This window comes from Fundulus heteroclitus, chromosome 22 (assembly GCF_011125445.2).
Source record: "Fundulus heteroclitus isolate FHET01 chromosome 22, MU-UCD_Fhet_4.1, whole genome shotgun sequence".
In the NCBI taxonomy this organism is placed as follows: Eukaryota; Metazoa; Chordata; class Actinopteri; order Cyprinodontiformes; family Fundulidae; genus Fundulus; species Fundulus heteroclitus.
The window spans coordinates 20,038,396-20,057,592 of NC_046382.1; the positions used below are offsets into that span (position 1 = coordinate 20,038,396).

At 39.3% G+C, this 19,197-nt stretch overlaps 1 protein-coding gene across 4 annotated transcripts in view; it reads left to right on the top strand.

Moving 5' to 3' along the window:
• The first annotated feature begins 1,789 nt into the window (after positions 1 to 1,789).
• col21a1 (collagen, type XXI, alpha 1) overlaps positions 1,790 to 19,197 on the top strand; it is a 42,140-nt gene continuing 24,732 nt past the window's right edge. For 2 of the 4 annotated variants that reach the window (XM_036126538.1, XM_036126541.1), the window contains exons 1-9: positions 1,790 to 1,889; positions 7,561 to 7,697; positions 7,876 to 8,436; positions 8,516 to 8,681; positions 8,763 to 8,991; positions 11,557 to 11,730; positions 12,565 to 12,642; positions 15,207 to 15,278; positions 16,332 to 16,394. In XM_036126538.1, the coding sequence (XP_035982431.1) occupies positions 7,592 to 7,697; positions 7,876 to 8,436; positions 8,516 to 8,681; positions 8,763 to 8,991; positions 11,557 to 11,730; positions 12,565 to 12,642; positions 15,207 to 15,278; positions 16,332 to 16,394 (1,449 nt within the window). In that variant the 5' untranslated portion in view covers positions 1,790 to 1,889; positions 7,561 to 7,591. The remainder of the gene's footprint in view (positions 1,890 to 7,560; positions 7,698 to 7,875; positions 8,437 to 8,515; positions 8,682 to 8,762; positions 8,992 to 11,556; positions 11,731 to 12,564; positions 12,643 to 15,206; positions 15,279 to 16,331; positions 16,395 to 19,197) is intronic. The other 2 variants (XM_036126540.1, XM_036126539.1) reach the window with 2 other exon arrangements.

Genomic DNA, 19,197 nt, shown 5'->3' on the forward strand with positions numbered 1-19,197 from the left:
TTATGGCTGCTATGGTGTGCAAAAGCTCTAAGAACTATGAATACTTTTGAAAGACAGTGCGACATGAATTGATGTACTTTTAAATCAAAACCGTACAAAATGTGGTTCCCTCTACATAGCGGGTGTTCTCAATTAAAAGTCTGAGAAGCATGTAAGATGGAGAACTCCTACAAAGCCACAAATCCACTTGAAATCATGTCTCTGGTCATGTTGCCATTAATATTTGGTTTCACAATGTGATTACAGCTTTTTACTCTCTGGCCTCCCTTTAATTACGTCAAATGTGCATGATTTATGTAGGCCGTTACAAATAAACATCATAAACGGGTTCCATTAAGCTCCAAACAAATGTTACCTAATTACAGTGGTTTAACTGAAATATGATTGTGGCAATGCCTTCTCCATTGTTTCCCCATCGTTATACTTCCAAATCTGACCACAAAAAAATCAGAGCCAGCGTCTCAGCAGAAGTAAACACACTGGTTCTCAGCACCGTCGCTTCCTTCACACATGCACCTTCTTCAGAGAAGACAGAAAATTACTCAGCATTGGAAAGTCTGGTGTCTCAAACAGACTGGCCACACCCAGGATCAGGACACTGGCCCAGTATTTGCCTTCGAGAGCCGCCAGAGTGTGCTGAGGCTCAGGGTCAACCGGTCCGTCAGCATGAAATCCCTGCCGTGCTCACACAATGGGAAAACCTTTAGGACCATCAATCTAGAAAGTCATTTCAATTTGTGTCAGAATGCTGGATAAAAAAACATGGCGCAGATCTTTACAGTGGATAATTACTGCTGATGTTTAAGCATGCCTGGTTTCCTGTTTGGTCAAAGCAGGGCCTAAATTTCTTCTGATAACAAAGTGAGTTGTGATATTTTTCTCTCATATGTAGCTGATTAGGATCTGGAAATATTATTTAGTGGTAGTAGTTCACCAAATATAACTTTGGACTTGGGCATGTAGATCCTGGAAATTAATCTCACCCCGGTTACATGATTTTCTGCATTATTATTTTCCTCTTTAGATATTTTCATGGTCATTAACGTCAGCCTTGTGAGCAGCTTGTCTGCTTCTGTGAACTGCTCTCCGCTATAAACGCGTAATTCACAGGGTAAAGGCTGCGTGGAGCTTTTAGAAGAGTCTGCAGAATCGGATGCTGTTGTTATCTGATGAGGTACAGCAGGCGGCCCCCGGAGTCCAAACGTGATAAAACATGTTTGAGGAGGATTAACATGAAATCTGCCTGCTCCGCAGATAACAGCTGCAGATCTGCATTTCTAATGTCTTCCAGCTGTTCGTGGAAGCCCCTTCACACCTTGTCCCCTCCTAATTCATCCCATGTAATTTGGTATTCCTTTGCGTGATCTAGTGGACTTAGAAAGAGTGGTGGAATGTAGAGCAGAGGATATCAGACGGTGTGAAATTGTAGAAAAATGTTCCTGCTAATCTGATATTTGTCCTACTTGAAAAAAAAAACAAATACCAACCTTCCTTTTATTAGGTTCACTCTGTAGTTAAACCATCAAGTCTTGGAAGAGGGTTGCATCGATTACTATTATTTTCCTTTTAGGCTGACCAAGATGGGCTTTTCTGCTTCACTATTTTCATGCTCCCCTTGTTAGCTTCTCTTTCCACCCGTGGTAATTGACTGTGGCTGTGGGCCAGTAAAAGTCAGGAGTTAAAGGGGGGTGGGAGGGTGGATAGGAAGACGGACAGAAACAGAAGACAGAGAGAGCGTCTACAAAGGGCAGGCTCTCATTCAGCTGAGAAACATGTGCACTTCTTTCCAAGTCCAGTTTCTGTAAACCAGTGGGCTGCGCGCAGTATTGATCACTGGCTCTCAATGAGAAGATTACCGGGATTACAGCCAAAGGTTTGGACACTTGATGGTAACGTTTGGCCTTCTTTTGTGTAATTTCTTCTGATTTTTATCTTTCATTTAGCAAGATTCTTTTCACACTTTTGTAATGTCAGTCCTGCATTATTATGCAACTGTGGTATATGCAATAATGTATAAAAACAATCGGGACTTTTTGTGCTATATCTTCTAAATGCATCACCGATGCTACAAAGATGTATTAAGACTTTGTTTAGCATGTGTGATTCTCTAATGTTACTGAAACACTTCATACCAAAGATATCAAGTCTGTCATCGCCTCTCACTCTATCACCATGTCAAGAACGAACGGCGTCATCTGGATCTTTTTACTCGTTATTTCATGTCCTGGAATTGCTTTTTTTTTTTTCATTTTTGATAACTCCGTCTAAATGCTCTCAACGTTGCACCACATCATTGCATGACTAGTATCAGCATGTGTGTTTTCATGCAAGGGATCTGCGTGTGCAGCAAGACCGGTTAACTGTTTTGAAACCTGAAAACATCTAATTGTAAAGATGCTTGAGAAAAAGAAGCCAAGAGCTCAACGAGAAAATGTTTCACATGGCACCATTCAGCTGTTGGGATATGTTGAACAGATTTGGCAGCATTAAATCCCCCTTGGCCTTGGCAAGGACTGCACGTGCTGGACAGCGGTTGTTGTTTCTGGAAAGAAACCTCTTCCTCTTGCCAGGTTTGCAGCAGATATGTGTAACTTTAGGGGTCCAAACGGAGTTCAAATCCTCTGTTGCAGAACATGAAAAGCTGTTTTAGTGCTCGGTACTTTTGGTGCAAAGGTTGCGTCAAAGTCACTATGACAAATGGAACTAAACGTCAGATCTGATGGAGCCGTTAAGTCAGCCTGATCATTTGGTTTCACCCAACCTGAGCAGATGAGTCTTAATCTGGAAAAAGTCCTTTGTTCAGCAGTTTCGTGAATGACGTCCTGAGCGAAAAAACAAAACTGCTGCTGAAGAATATGAAGCATTTTGTTTTTTATTTACATTAAACCTTTATTTGCCAGTTAAAAGACCAATCATCAGTATCTGATAGTGACTTTAATGAAATTATTTTGTACTGTTGCATCATAGGCTTGGGTCTGCCTATGAAGGATGTCATCCACATTTCTATAAAATTATAATTCTACAATTGTTTACTGAAAGTCGCTTTGATGCATTTGCTGAGAATTTTTAATATCTCTGCATATGTTTTGAAAGGTAGACATAAAACTCTGCACCTGCAATGTTGCATGTATTATTATTATTATTATTATTATTATTATTATTATTATTATTATTATTATTATTCGATGAAGAATGATTCCCTCTGCCATGATTACATGTGTTTGGTCACCGTTGGCAGCAGGAATTTTACTGTCCGACAGCATAAATGAATTCCATGTGACTGAAGCCGAGGCGCAGAAATTCTTGGTTTGGGGAAAGTCAGTCGAGGAGAAACTCATCCCTGCAGCTGGATGCCGCCAGAAAGGGGGTTTTCCAACAGCCTCCTCCAGGTCCCTAGTGGGGGGGAGAAATTCTGAGGAAAACGTCTTACACAACTACAGCAGCTGAACGCCCCCTCAAACAGTACTGCTTCCACGCTGAGTTTACATGGTGGAAAAAATGCACCCATGTAGTAGGGTCTAACCCCTGTTTGGCTACACTGGAATAAAAGCATTTGGGAAGGGCAAGGGTTGTATCTGGCCACGGTTCTGGTGACTTACACGTGCCATGATTTAACGCAGTTAAAAGGAGGACGGGGACTTGTCCCCAGTAACATTCCTCTCCCTGTGTTTTATTCTGTGTGGCGTATCTGGTCCTCATTTACAAATGCTTTCTCTCAGGGAAGTCAGCAGTTTCACAAACTGGAAACTAGTATAAAATATACAGCCAAACAAACAACTTGCAAAGGGAGTTGCTTTCTGCTGACAGAACTCTCCCATGCCGTGCTTTCCATTAATATCACACATGTTGAATGCAGCACATACAACAATGCATCCAGTAGTTAAATTTTTTTTTTTTTATTATGCTGTCAAAACGGCAATGTGTTTTCTTTACACTGAACTTTATTTCTTCCTTCTAACATTTTAACATGAAGTAATTTACTCATTGAGAGGCAGGGCATCAGTCAGTAACATGGTCGACGTAGACACACAGCGATTAGGCAGATAACTAAGCTAGTACAGTTTAACAAAAGTGCATGATTTTGGACCAGAACTGACTTTGGGATTGAGGCTCTAAGCACAATTTTATGTTGGGACCCACTTCCTGATAAAGCAGGTTATCCCCTGTCACTTATCCTTTGCTGAAGAAAATTTCAACCAAAACCTTCTGGCTCGAAGGCCATCGGTGCCACTGTAGAGTTTACTAGTGACCCAATTTGATTGATGAATGAATAAGTTTTGCTTGACCGAGAAATAAATCACTAAGCATCATGATTTAATTAATACCCCTTATTATAAAGTGTTAGAAGATCTGAAAATATTTTTACCCTCGGTTGAATTATGATTTACTGACCCTATGATTTTTAACATACAATGTAACCCAAAATGTTGCTCCTTCGACAGTTTGATAGTAAAAGTAGACTCAGTTAGTATTGCTAGACTTTTAAGATGTTTGTTCTCTGTGACACTTCAAACGTCGACGCTTACATACAAGCACAAACTTCAAACCGGTTACCTTCCTTTTGTGAATGTGAGTATAAATGCCAGCCAATAGTCTACCATGCACCAATACGACTAAGATTTCTTCTTCAAGTTTAGAAGCCTGGCTAACAGAGTTATCAAATCGGATTTTTAACCAGATTCTATCTAATTTGGAAACCATCTCTTGATCATATCACATAACGCAGAGGACCCCGTGGCACCTCAACATCTTAATTGTGTATGAACATTTATTTGTCTGTAATTCTAAGTATAACACAATTACTATCACAGATGACCAAAGAAAGTCTCATTATGATGTACAGTTTTCTTTTCTCTCCCTCCCTGCCTGCTTTGGGAGGGAGGGGTGGGAAGAAGATTTGTTTTAGGTTTAGATTTTGGTTGAAGCAAATGAAATTGTTCTAATATCTTCCCAAATTTTGACTGTCCCTTACCTGCCAATATTTTAGAAAGAATTTGCTAAGTATAAAAATATTTGTGGAGATGCCATTCTACGATACTACTCTTCGACTTCTTTTGCACTGTGCAACAAGTACAGCTTAAAATAACTTCATGTTCTGAACATGTAGTCCTACAAGTGGTTTTGTGCATCAGGAGAAAACCCCCCAGAAAATCCAATTTCCAAGTAAAGTGTAGGAGTAAACCTTTCCTACAGTGCTGCGTTGCATCTGGACCAAGGATGAGGAGCGATTTGAGGAAACAGCTGATAATCCAACAGCTGTTTATTAAGTAAGGCTGGCACTGCCATGCGAGGATGTGGTTGATGATTCTAGTCGGGGAAATTTAGAGGACAGCCAGAGTTCACTGGAAAGACAAAGTTTAGCACAAATACGATGAATGTATACTTGGGAAAACACAAGCAATAAAAGCAACTGAGATTTCCCAAAAGTCATGAGGAATCCGTGAGAGCGGTGAGCGATTAAGACTTAATCGAAACAACTATTGATTGATTGGATATGTAGCAGACACATGATGTGAGATTTTCAAATTAGTTTTTAGAATGAAATAACACAACAGGGGAAAAGGTAAAAAGAAAAGTTGATGCTTTACAATGATCCTGAGGTGGTACTTCTTGTGATCTTGTGGAGAACAATAGTTTTTTTCAGTCTTTATTAATATAAATGTCCATGATTATGTATGGAAGCAACATAGTCTCCTGTCTAATTATGTTAACATGAGCTTCAATACAAAAATGTCTGTTTTCTTCTGGTGTGTGAAAGATTTCATGAGAAAAAAATCATCCGAATTGCAAATGAAGATGTTTTTGCTGTGTATTTCACTAAGTTTTAAATGCAAGGCATCAACAATGGATTTTGATTAACATAGGTCTGACTTGACATATAAGGCTATTTTAGTGCTAGGCTGCTACAAACATGTTTACTCTGTTTAGATATGACTCTTAAATAATTCAGCTTATTTGAGCAAGGCTCCAGTTAATCGTGTAGGGACCAAAATAAATTAAAAAAAGAAACACAGATAAAGATTTTCACAACCATAAGACACTTAGGGGGTAATTTTAAATATCATAAAACTCAATGACAGGTGCTTCAGCTGCACTCTGTGCAGTTCTCTTTCCTACACTCTCTGGACATTTGAATGCAGTGGACAGAAAAGATCACAGTAGGGAGTCAAAGGGGTGTGGCTTATGAAGTGCAGGCTTTAACTGTAAGGGATTTCTGTCAGTCTGCATTTTTCACATACTGTGCTCGTACTCTCCACGGACGTTTTACCCTTCATAGTCAAGTGCACCTGTTGCCCTCAGTTCTTGTGACAAATTCCTATATTTCCCACAGCTTCTTCCAGTGGCACAAAGTGGGGAATGGATAGCAGCAAGTTCCGTGAGCTAGTTTAGCACCTAGAGCCGTTTCTTCTCCAGCAGGAACCCACCACATACCTGTCAGTGTGTAACAAGAAGAGGCTCTGACACCGCGGGTCCTTGCGACTGCCTGCTTTGAGCAAATCAATGTGTTAAGCACAGTGTCACATATAAAAGATTTTGATGTGAAGACTCCTTTGCCTATTGCCTTGAATCTATTGCATGTTGGTATTCCGGGGCCTGGTGTGGTTGGCACGTCACAATTATGAATATTTTTTACTTGATTTGAGTAACAGGATGCCAGGATGGCAGGGCCCAGGAAAAAGCACAGATATGATTTTTTTTAAAAATACAGTTCTACTCCATATAAGCACATGTTAATACAAAATTGCTAGTGATGATACTTCAAGTTCGCCATTATATAATGAATGAAAAAAGAAAATTTCCAGGATTTTGTTAGACTTTAAATGTAAACCAGGTTGTGTGTGACTCTCAGCATGACATTATCTTCACCAGATTCTACTAATACACATATTTCTCAGATCACATTAAGGCATCTTGGAACACACTTGTAGACTCATGCTGCTGCAGCTATCCTTCCCTTTGTATTAAAGCACATCCATGCTTCAAACTTATATCACCCCTTACATTTCATAGAGGCTGAAGATTTATTACAACTTCCTGAGGTGCACAAAGGGCATAATATTGGTTGAGTAAGTTTCCGCTCCCCTCTGTGACAAGGCGTAACATAGATTTGTAGATCACGGAAGAAAAGAATAATCTGAAATATTAGGCAAAATAAAGAAAACAGATTTCAAGATAACATGTGCAAACTATAGTATACTTTTGTAAGCTATGAGCATGAAAATAAGTCATGAGAGAATGGCCAGGCAAATCTCAGCATTGTGTCTCACTTTGAGTACGGCAAACATTCTCATTGACGGTGGACTAACATGTATGGGTAGTTGAGTTCTGTCGGGAATACCTCATACTGGTCATTTAAAAACGCCATGATCTGGACCACTGGCTGATTGGATCAGGAATGACCCACTTAAACATGACATGCTGCATGTATGTTTTTCCTTTCAAGCTCCTTAATAACAGTGTTAGTCAAATCAAGAATAACAGAAACCACATGTCAGGAAATCGATTATATGTCCATTCTTTTTGCTTGGAATTGAAAGCATGATTTCCCTTTTACCTTAGGTGCACCGTTAAAAAACAAGACAGCTGTATAATGGGCTACAAAGCTCCTTCCAAGCATTGGATCCCAGGATGCCTGTGCTTTCTGCTTCTGTCAGCACTGCACTGCTTCAGCACTGCTCAAGATGAAGATTTAAGAAGTAAGAGAACTTCCATCATATTTTTGTTGCACCTAAAACATGCTTGTCCACGTGTCCTAATCAGTGAATCGCATTCAGTTAGTAAAAGACTTCTGGAGTTTAGCAAATTCCTAATAAACCAGATTCACTTATGACTTGACACTATTTTTGTTTTCCACTGTTTTCTGTTTCGTGTCAGGCTGCCGGACCGCACCGTGTGATCTAGTCTTCATTTTAGACGGCTCATGGAGTGTTTTGGATGTCAACTTTGAAATAGTAAAGCGATGGCTTGTCAACATAACAACCAGCTTCAACATTGGACAGAAGTTTACTCAGGTCGGTGTGGTCCAGTATAGTGATGACCCAATTTTAGAAATACCTCTGGGGAAGTTCTCCTCAAACAAAGACCTCATCAAAGCAATGGAGAATATTGAGTACATGGGAGGAAACACAAGGACTGGGACTGCCATTAAGTTTGCCACTGACAGATTGTTTGGACTCTCTGAAAGGGGTCCATCAGGGATATCCAGAATTGCTGTTGTCCTCACAGATGGGAAATCTCAAGATGTGGTCATGAACGCGGCCGAGGCAGCAAGAAAAAAAGGGGTCATTCTGTTTGCAATTGGAGTCGGGCCAGAGACGGAAGAGGCTGAGTTGAGGGACATTGCAAACAAACCTTCTTCTACCTATGTGTTCTCTGTTGAGGACTACAAAGCAATTTCCAGGATTATACAGGTCATACGTCAGAAACTATGTGAAGGTAAGAGTCTCTTCTTCTGCGGATTAGCATGTATTTTCACTATACTTCTTTGTTAGGTCATGAGTTTTCCCTGTTACAGAAACGGTTTGTCCAGCAAGAATTCCCATAGATTCCCGTGGTGAGAAGGGCTTTGACATCCTCTTAAGTTTAAATTTGGCTAAAAAAGCCAAAAAGACACAAGGGTCATTTTATGGCACAAAGGCATATGAAGTTACATCCTTTGTTGACTTGAGCGAGGCTACAAGGTAATCACAGCTACCCTTTGAATTCCTTCTTCATCTTTAATCCATTTGATAGTTAACTACGTTTTTCCCCTGGTCTCTTAGGAGCCTTTTCCCCGATGGTCTCCCTCCATCGTATGTTTTTGTGGCCACACTGAGGTATAAAGGATCTGTAGCCATAGAGCAGTGGGATCTATGGAGAATACAGACCCGTGATGGCAAGCCTCAGATGGCGGTGACTCTTAACGGTCTGGATAATACCGTTATGTTCACGACAACCAGCAATGCACCAAGTGAAATCCAAACGGTTACATTTTCACAACAGACAGCAAGGGTAAGTTTCATTTGTATCACAAACGAGATCTTCTGTTTTAATTTGAAAGTCTACAAAAAATGCTAAATGGTTTAATTCTGGCTGCATCTGAAATGGTCTAATTATAGCTCCTGGCTCCTGTTCCTTGACCTTCATGGGGTCAACAATAAGAACTCTGTCATGGGAAGGAAAGGAGCTTTGGACAGCTGTGTGACAGTCTTTATCTAATGGGTCATTATGAGACAGAAACACACATAGATGATTCTAGTCGAATCCAGGTCTACAGCCTTCTGAAAAAGAACTACAACGTACACACTCTCTTCTCTCCAGACATTTTCTTCATTTCTGTGAGGTGGGCTGTGCTTATATGTCAAGTTATGCAAAGGATTGTGGGACTCCTTATTGTTAGTTTGGACATTGTAAGCTCACTTTGCTAAAGGAACTATGATAGGAAGCATACAGGCTCTTTTTCCTTCCTCTTTCCTTTCTGACTGCACTTTTCAGAGAACACATATCATGGCGAGCGATGACGCACTTCCACTTTGGCTAAAGAGTCATTACTAATTAGACCCATTCGATGCAGCCTCTCTGTTTCTTTAGTACATCCTTCAGGTCTAAAAGTATATGTCCACTTCTCTTATAGGGTTGGCTCTGTATCCGATTGGAGATGTTAAAAGTCATACTGTGTTTCCTTATTTTCATCAGTTTAGGCTTGTATATTACAATGGTTATATTTATCCCTGTGTTTAAAGTCAATACATAATTTCAATATGCATAAATTGAAATTGCATAAATAATCAAATAAATCCAATCGTATACACAGATTCAAACTCAATTTTATACATTCCAGTCATAACCTAGATTTATTACTGTGTGGTCAAATTCAGTTTTTAGTGCCAGATGGTAAAAAGTTATTTATTCAAGGAAGCCTGTATAACTTCATTGGGTCATTGACTTCCCTCAACCTAAGCAATGTGTTGAAAATAGAAAGTAACAACTGACCTTTAAAAAGGAAGGAACCCAAAACCACCCTGTATTTTACTGTTCATAGAATAAACTAAAATGGGAGCAACTAGAAAATATCAAGGGGGGGTGGGGGTGACCTATATGTGAGATAGACTATGCTGTGTGCTTCTCCTTACCTCACTGCAAATATTGTTTGCTTATATAAGGGGTAGAAGCATTTACAACAAAAGATGCTACCCTGTTTACTTAAATGCAACTCGCTCACTTTGGGGGATGTAACACTTCCACTCTGCTAAGCCCAATAAATTTCCATTTTTTTATTTCAAATCAATGTTCACAATGGCTCTCCTCTGCAGTTCCAGCTGACACAACACTTCGCTGGCAGGGTGTTACACTTTAAATTTTTATAAAGGCATGGTATGTAAACTGTGAAAAAAAATCCTGCCTTTTTTAACCTAAAGCTGTAGAAAGGATAAACAATGGAGGCCCAGACTGGTATTGGTGGAGGAAAAACTTGCATGTCCACATGTTAGTAATGTGTGGCTTTAGTAATATTGTAGCGGGCCACAAGATCAACAACTTATAACCACAAAACAGCAAAGTCTCTGACTACGGCCCTCTGAGTCTGTTAGTACTTTGTGGCTTCGGCTTTCAATACAAAGTGAACCCACATAATGCAATGGCAAGGTATCTAAATTCTCCACACTCTCTGAGAAGCAGTTTAAAGACTTGGCTTGGAAGACCTATTTTCTATGGGTGCATGCATTACATTTATAATGATAACTTTCTGTTTTCTATTGCGCCAGTCCAATTGTTGGGGCATCTGTTATCATTCACCGGCAGCCCTGTTGTCTCCGAGGCCTGTCTGACCTGTCTGTGAAGCCTCGCACATTATTTGTATTTTAACCCCGTTCAGATATTCAAACAATTGTCTCCTTCTATGGTCAACAGTTTTTAAACGCCAGCAGAGCGTAAGAAATAAATATATTTTGGATTACATCAGATCTGTACAGTATATCCCAATCATTTTGTAATTTTAATAGTAAGATTAGATTAGATTAGATTCAACTTTATTGTCATTACACAGGTACAGGTACAAGGTCCTACCATTCAGGTAATAAGTAAGTGGGGGTCGCCTGACTGGGTAAAACGAACTGGGTCCACCGAGGGTGCTTCACCGTAGACGGGACACGGTGAAACAGTAACAAGGTCTAACCAGACGTGCAATAGCAGCAAGTGCAGGATAAATAATAATGTAAAGTCACATTAGATGGTAAACTGTCTTATGGGCATAGCCCTTTTGGCATCACTTTCTCTTTCGGCTAAGATTAATTCATGCAAACTTACAGGATGTCTTGTTCTGGTTATTACCAGATTATATCTAATCTTTCAATGTCAACCAAAACTTTTCAGCATGTAACATTTAAATGTTTTAATTCTGGCTCTGAGAAAATTGCATATTTCAAAGAATTTCAACTTGTTACTGAGTATATCTTGGTTTCTCTGTAACATCAAACCAATATGTGCTGCTGTTTTTTTTTTTTAACCATTTCTTGTCAATCAGATGGTCACAACCAGCCAGTAAACTCATTACTTTCTATTTGTTTTATCTGACAAAAGAAGCTGTTCGATGAAAAATGGCACCAGTTGCGGCTACTGGTAACCGAAGAAGACGTTACTCTTTATGTCGATGACCTGGAAATGGAGACACAGCCGCTCGAGCCCTCTGTTGGCATTTTCATCAATGGACAAACCCAAGTTGGAAAATATGTCAATAAAGAAACAACTGTGCCAGTAAGTGTATCCTGGTCATTTGTAATTTGACCTATTTACTGATTATAAATTAAATATCGTATCCACAAGGGCTTAGTACTTGTTATTTCATTACTCTTACTTAGCATAATATATCCCAAAAAATGTTTTTTTTTTCCCCCAAATGTTCAGCCCTGCAAAGCTTGACTGCACTACAACAGTACATTGTTCAAATGAACCTGATTTTGGCACCAAAAGATTATAGTTATTATTATTTTGGATTTTTGTAACTGAAACCAGATTTTAAATAAACCACTAAATCCCTGAATTACTGAATTGAGTCTTGTAATATCAACCTTAAACATCTCTCAGTTCCTGCAACCTTTACACACTAAGACCGTTGCTTATGTTTAACTGTGACTAGTCCTTTTTTTTATCTGTTGCACAACACCCCTGATTATGCAGCCGTTTGTGCGTTTTTATGAGGCTAGAAATGATCCAAATCTTGCCCGAGGATCACTTTTCTGTTCACATGGGGCTCATATGAAACAGATTTTCTGTTGCCTTTTTACCACCAGCGTTGTCAAAGTACCAACTCATGGAAGAATAGCGTAATGTTGCCTGAACAGCTAGGGAGGTCTGGCAATATGGAGCAGTCCAGTGCCCAGCGAGGGCACTTATTTTGTTCTTTAGCTCTTAAAAAATGGTAATTTAAATTCATTGGTGGCACTGCACATATAAAACACAGCCTAAAGTTACACAATCATTTCTTATGTTGAAATCATCTTGTTTTACATTGTCTTTTTGGGGATCCCCAACAGTCAAAGTTTTATATGTGACATTCTTTTTTTTCCCCCTTACACCATGTATGTTTAGTTTGAAATCCAGAAACTTCGCATTTACTGTGACCCTGAGCAGAACACGAGGGAGACTGCTTGTGAAATACCAGGAGTTGTAAGTATAACTTTAGTTACCTGTGACCTTCTCTAACCTCACTCGTTTTTCTCTGAGGTTTTTGGCCCAGAAGGATGGCAAAGCATCTCAGGATGTGCTAAATTCTCCATTTCCACTGCTTTGCACAGCATGGAGCTTTATTTCCTTATATTTCATCTCTGCAGGTTTTGACGTTCTTTATAGGAAAGTTGCAAACTCACCGTGTAATTCTAAAGTCACATCTGGCATACATGAGTCGATTTGCTGAAGGAAGACTCATGGCTCAGAGTCAAACATGTTGCATTCTGTATTTGTATAATTTTATTGCCTCCTGGCAGTAAATCTGTGAAGATTTGGTCTGTTTTTTATCTTGGCTTCAAACTGCTGCAGCCACAGTGCTATTGCCAAATCACTGCATGTAATGTGAAGATGTTAAAAAGACGTTTCAGCAGGGATACGTTGTGAAGTCTACATTTAAAATTCTTCCCATTAATTAAGACTGCTTTCTTTTTTCTGTCTGTTTTCCATGATTTCTAGTCTACTTACAGGGCTCTGAAAAAAGACAAATGTATTTCTTCTCTCTTTTTTTTTGCCCTTTCACACTTAAACGTTTGGGAATATTAAACAAACTTTTACTTTAGGCTAAGGTAACCTAAGCAAACACATGCAGTTTTTTTTTGTATTAATGAAGGGGAAAAAAGCTTGACTGATGTGGAAGAGTAACTGCTCCTTGGCTCTGCCATCTTTGGAGGCAACAGTTGTTACAGTATCAAGTGTTTGCAGTAACTGTAATTAGTCTTTTACATCGCTCCAAGGGGGATTTTTAGACACTCTTATTCCAAAAACTGTTGCAGCTTTCCAAATTGGAAGTTTTGGAGCACAGATGGCTTGTTTTAGTTCATGCTACAGCATCTCAAAAAGATTAATGTCAGGACTTTGACGAGGACTCTCCAACAACATTCACTTTTTTATCCTGGTGTGCTTTTGATTGTCGTACTATAAAAAACCAGTTCCACTTGACGTCATGAACTGCAGAGCAGGCAACCCCTTTCAGTATTTTCTAGTAGAGGGCAGAAATTATGGCTGCCTAGATTACAGCAAGTTGTCCAGTGTCCTGCAGCAGCCAATAAGCCCCAGATCATTACAATGACACCACCATGTTTGGATGTCAGTAAGGGGATGCACACCTTTTTGCTTTCCCAAAGGTTTTTGGGAATCATCATAATGTCTTGCCCTAGAACTCTCAAACTGATGCCATGTTTACCTTTCTCTTATTGTCAGATCATGAACACAGACTTTGACTGAGGCAAGTGTGGCCTACAGAGCTTATGTTGCTCTGGGTTTTTTATGGCTTCCTGCATTAGTTGTCAATTATCTTCTGAAGTAAATTACTGGAAAGGTTCCCCACTGTTCCGTGTATTCTGCATTTGTGGATAATGAATCTGACCAGAGTTCAGCGAAGCCCAAAGATCTTAGAAATTACTTTGCAATCCTTCCGAGACTGATGTCTGCTAATCCCTCTTTTCCCCCTGAACTTTTCCTGAATTTCTTTAGATCAGGCAATGGTGTGTTGTTTTCCAAGAGCTTTTAGCCAATTTCATGTTGTTGGACAGCTTCTATTTAAAGCTAGAGTCTCCTTAGGGGGTTTGTATGAAAAGAAATATCCCAAACACTCTGTTCTTATTTCTTTCTACTGAGTCCCTCCTCTTCTTCTCATAAATATGACTCTCAGCCATTTTCAAAGTCTACGGCGAGAGCAGCAGAGCTACAATGAAGGACTACCTGCTATGCTAACCACTAACCTAGCCGCTAAGCTAACAGGATACATAAACACTAGAAGTGCACATGCGCAGCCAGCAAGCGGAAACTATGAAAGAACGAGCGCAGACGCTGCCGTTATGTGAGCGTGTCAGAATGATTGGCATGTGGGACGACCAATAGATAAGGCTATTCCCACAGAACTTGAGGGACAATGGGAGGTGAGAGCAGGAACAAAACTCTGACAAATCCATGCCCTTTGGACCGAACGGCATTGATTGCTTATGGTTTTTACAGGCATGCAGCTCCCACAGAGAACAATTTTAAACCTCCTTTTTGTGAACACATAATGCATTAACTACTTTCTTTATCACCAACCATAGCTTTGAGGGACTACTTGATTCTATAGGCCTGTGTGCAGCAAGTGAAATTGAACCCAGTTAATCAAATTTAATTCATGATTTAGGCCGGTGCTATTACTTTTTCACATTAGATCAGGTTGGTTTGTAAAGTAAATTTTTCTTTTAAAAAAATTACATAATGCATTTAAACCTACACGCTGTATTTAGGTATACTCGGGTTATCTTTGTCTAGTTTTCTTATTCTTTTCATGATCCGAAATATTTAAGTGTGACATAAAAGCCAGAACAAAAGAACTTTGTAAGGGGTAAAGGCTTTTTGATGCCAATATATCTATTTATATGTAATTCAATATCCGCTTCCTTTAATGTGTAAGTTCAAATAAATCCCCATGATTTTGAGAATGTGTTGTAATAATATTGGATATGAATAAGATGGTATTAAGTTATTGTGCTTGCCTGTTACAGTGCTCCAACACTGAGCCAACACGGGAACCTTGTGTTTGTCCTCCTGGACCTCCTGGACCTCCAGGAGAAACAGTCAGTTTCTTTTCTCCTTTATTACTCTTCCCTCCCTCTTTTTATCCTGCGTCGGGATGATGCTCAGTTGTCTAACATGCACATGATGCAACACTTAATGCAAAGCCTTGACAATGATCTTAACCTTTCAGATCAAACATTCCTGTTTGTTAATACAGATCACGCACAAATAAACTTAAATTGTTGATGTATCCCTAAAAACTGTGCAAAGAAAAAAAAATAGATTTCTGTTAGAAAAATGGGTCTCCAGCTCGCTTACTCACACTCTAGGTTTGTTGAAATTGTGTTGAGCTCCCAAGAGTCGTTTAAATGCTGCTGCAATCATCCAATGAGCCCACAAATTTGCACTTTACAAATAGGTCAAATTTAACAGATGTAATCAACGTAATTATCAGATTATTATGTACAACAGTTTGGGAGCCCTACTATTTCAATGTTTTTGATGGATACACATTTTCACCAGTTAAGCACACTGAAGCTGGCCATTAGGATTAAGTTGAAGTTGGTATTTTCAGATCATGATGCTCTGTGTTACTTGTCAAAAAAAAAGGAAAAGAAAACTCCAGACCACTTGCTTAAAAAGAAGCGATGCTCGAAGAAAAAAAAAAAGAGATCACAAACAGCACAGAACAAAACGTGCATGTTTGTGCAAGCTGATGAGTGAATTACACAGGCAACAGCTAATTCACAAGATCCTTAGATATCAGGTTGGCCAAGAAAAAAACAAACTTGTTAATTAAAACCTTCAACACATGGTTTCATGCAGCTTTTTTGTTTATAAGGTCACCAAGTGTGCTTTTACAACGCTTACTAATAGATCCAAAATGCTGGGAGCATTACTGGCTGGCAGATGTTCCATATGGCTCCTAACAGTACATCTTACATTAGACAAACCAGCTTACTCAGCAGTTTATGGATAAATAAACAACAGCTCAAACAGAAACATGTTGCCACCGTGGATGTCTGTAATTGGTTCATTGTACATAAAGATTGTTCAATAAAAGATAATGGTTTCTGGTCAAAATGGCTGAAAAACCTCTTTGCACATTTCAGGGGGAAACAGGAACCACCGGCATCCCTGGTCAGCCTGGACCCGCTGGTGCTGATGGTAAGCCTGTGAGTACTACATAAATAATTATACAAACACACAGCAAATAAACTGGTCCTATTTCTAATATCAAAAGCAACAATAAAAACAATCATTGCTGATTTAATGTACAAGGTATTTTTAAGTATTTCTTTTTGGTTTGAAATATCGAAGCTCATATGGTTTTGTCTTCAAGGGGCAGTGTGTAACTAATTTGGCTTTTTATTAGCAAAAATCAATCATTGCTTTCATAAATAAATATTCTGCCAAAGTCCAATAACATCACATTAAAAATAAAAGTGTTTTAATAACTTAGAATTAGTAGTTTATAAGTACATGGGAGTTGGTGCACCCAATGGGAGACACCATGTGACGTTGCCATTTTTGACTACTGTAGCCAAAACGGGACAGACTTGTCAGCCTTATGCGTTTCCCTAGCTGTCTTCTGTATGAAGACATTCTGTCAGTGGAGGAGGAGCATAAAACAAACGAAGATGACAGTAGATCATTCTTTTTGCCATTTTCTGTTCAAATGGAGAACCATCAATACTCTTTGCCCAGTGTGAGGGAAGAAAAAGTAACCAAGAAAAGAAAAATAATTAACTGCAGGAAAACAAGAGTCTACAGCAGTTGTCACATTTATGACACTCTGCGCCTTCTGCAGTAGTTATAATGTGCTTGACAGCGAGGCCTTTTTGTAATTCTTTCAGTGCACCACTAGATGGTGCATCAGTGTGTAAATTGTACACAATGGGCTTTTAACTGGGGCTTTAAAGCGCAAAAGTGACGTTGGCCTTCTTTTTTCCTATAGTCGCTTGTAAATTTTGTGAGTCACGTGTTTCAGTTCTTTGGGCTTGTTTCTGAACGCAAAGTTGCTTTTTTAGGCTCTGCACCTGGTAATAGCTATGCCAATCTAGACTCTCGTTTTCTACGGATTTTAAGTTATCTTCCCTATCGCTGGTTAAGGACTATGGATGGTCCTCCATTTCAACAGAAAACGGCAAATCCCAGTGGGTGCACCGCTACCTATGTATTTATAAACTTCTCATTCTAAGCTATGAGAAAGCTTTAATTTTTAATGTGGTTGTTATTAGACTTTGGCAGCATATGTTTTTTATGAGAGCAACACTTGATATTTAACAATAAAAAGCCAAATTAGTTTCACACTGTCCCTTTAAATGTTTTACAAAGACATTTTTTGTAGTTGTATTGCACAGAACATTTTGTGCTTTGCATTTCCTAGCACTTAAACTTTTTCACATTTACATTTATAACAAAATGTGATTGTATTTAATTGGGATTTTAAGTGATAGGTTAAAAATTCATTGTATATTCAGTCCCCCTGAGTTAATTAGTACCTTGTAGCACTTCAAAAAAACAGTTGTAATTCTTTTAGGTTACGGGAAATGGCCTGGACTTGTATAGTGCTTTATGAAGTACTAAGGACCCCAAAGTGATTTCCACTACATTCAGTCATTAAGCCATTCATACACTCACAGACTGAAGATCATAAGCTACATTTGTAGTCACAGCTGCCCTAGGGCCGACTGACAGAAGCGAGGCTGCCATACAGTCGGCGCAACCGGACGCTCTGACCACTGCAAGCTGGTTCGAAACAGTAACTCACTGGTTACAGGATAAACTTCCTAATTCCTGCGCTACTGTCGCCCTTGTCATGATTGTGCCACTAGCATTGCACTTACATATGGAACATTTTGCCCATTCGTCTTTGGAAAGTACTTTAAAAAGCACTTTTCAAGTCCCACATTGGATTATCAATGGGTTTCGAGTTTGGAATTTAACTAGGCCATTCCAACAAATACATATACTTTGATCTAAACCACTCCATTGTAGCTGGTGCTGCATGTTTTAAATCTCTGTCCTTTTGGAATGTGAACCTCTACACTAGTCTCAAGTCTCCAACAGGTTTATTCCCAGGATTGAGATGTATTTTACTCTATCCCTCTTTACTGTGCTTGTGGGAAACAAAAATATCCCTTCGGCGTGTTGCTGACACCATCATCTTAGGCAGTGGGCATAGGCTGCTCAGGGTGATGTGTAGTGCCAGACGAGACCAAAGTATAACTTTTTGGCCTACATGCAAAATATTGTGTTTGTGGTGGAAAAAGATACACCGTGTTTTACAGACATTCTTCCAAATGTTTGCTGTATCCTCTCATTGATTTTTGGCAAATATTAAATGAAATGCCTTATGACTTTTTTTCAGCAATGGTTTCTTAAAGCTCCACAAAGGCCTGATGTGTCAAATGTACAACTTAAAGGTGTCCTGTCACCAAGCTTGTACAAACACCCTGGGTCTCTTGGCTGCTACTCTTGTTAGGAGCCATATTGGCTTGCAGTTTGGGCGCACCTTTTTCCACACTCACATAATTGATCAAACAGTATTTATGCGATGTTCAAAGCTTGGTATATTGTTTTATAAGCCAATATGCTGTGTACTGTGCTTGTTGGCGTTTGCAAAGCTGTCTATTCTCTTGTGTTCTATGACAGACCTCTGAGGTTGTCAGTGAGTGACAGCAACATCATCTGACTTGATCACAAAGGAGATAATGTGTGACTCGGTGTAAAATATAAAAATCCACATAAAACACAGGTTGTGGTCAATTTGTGAGCACCGCTTTTGTATACATTTTATCCTGAATATGTAATTTTAATTTCAAATAAAGCCAGGCTGCCACATATGTTTTTAAGTGGTACAGACCCTACATAATCTTCATATAAATGCTAACTCAAGGACCCGATAATAGAACCCCTCAATCTCTTACTGTTCTAAGCAGAGACTTTGTCTGCGCTGATGAAGAAACAAGTTCA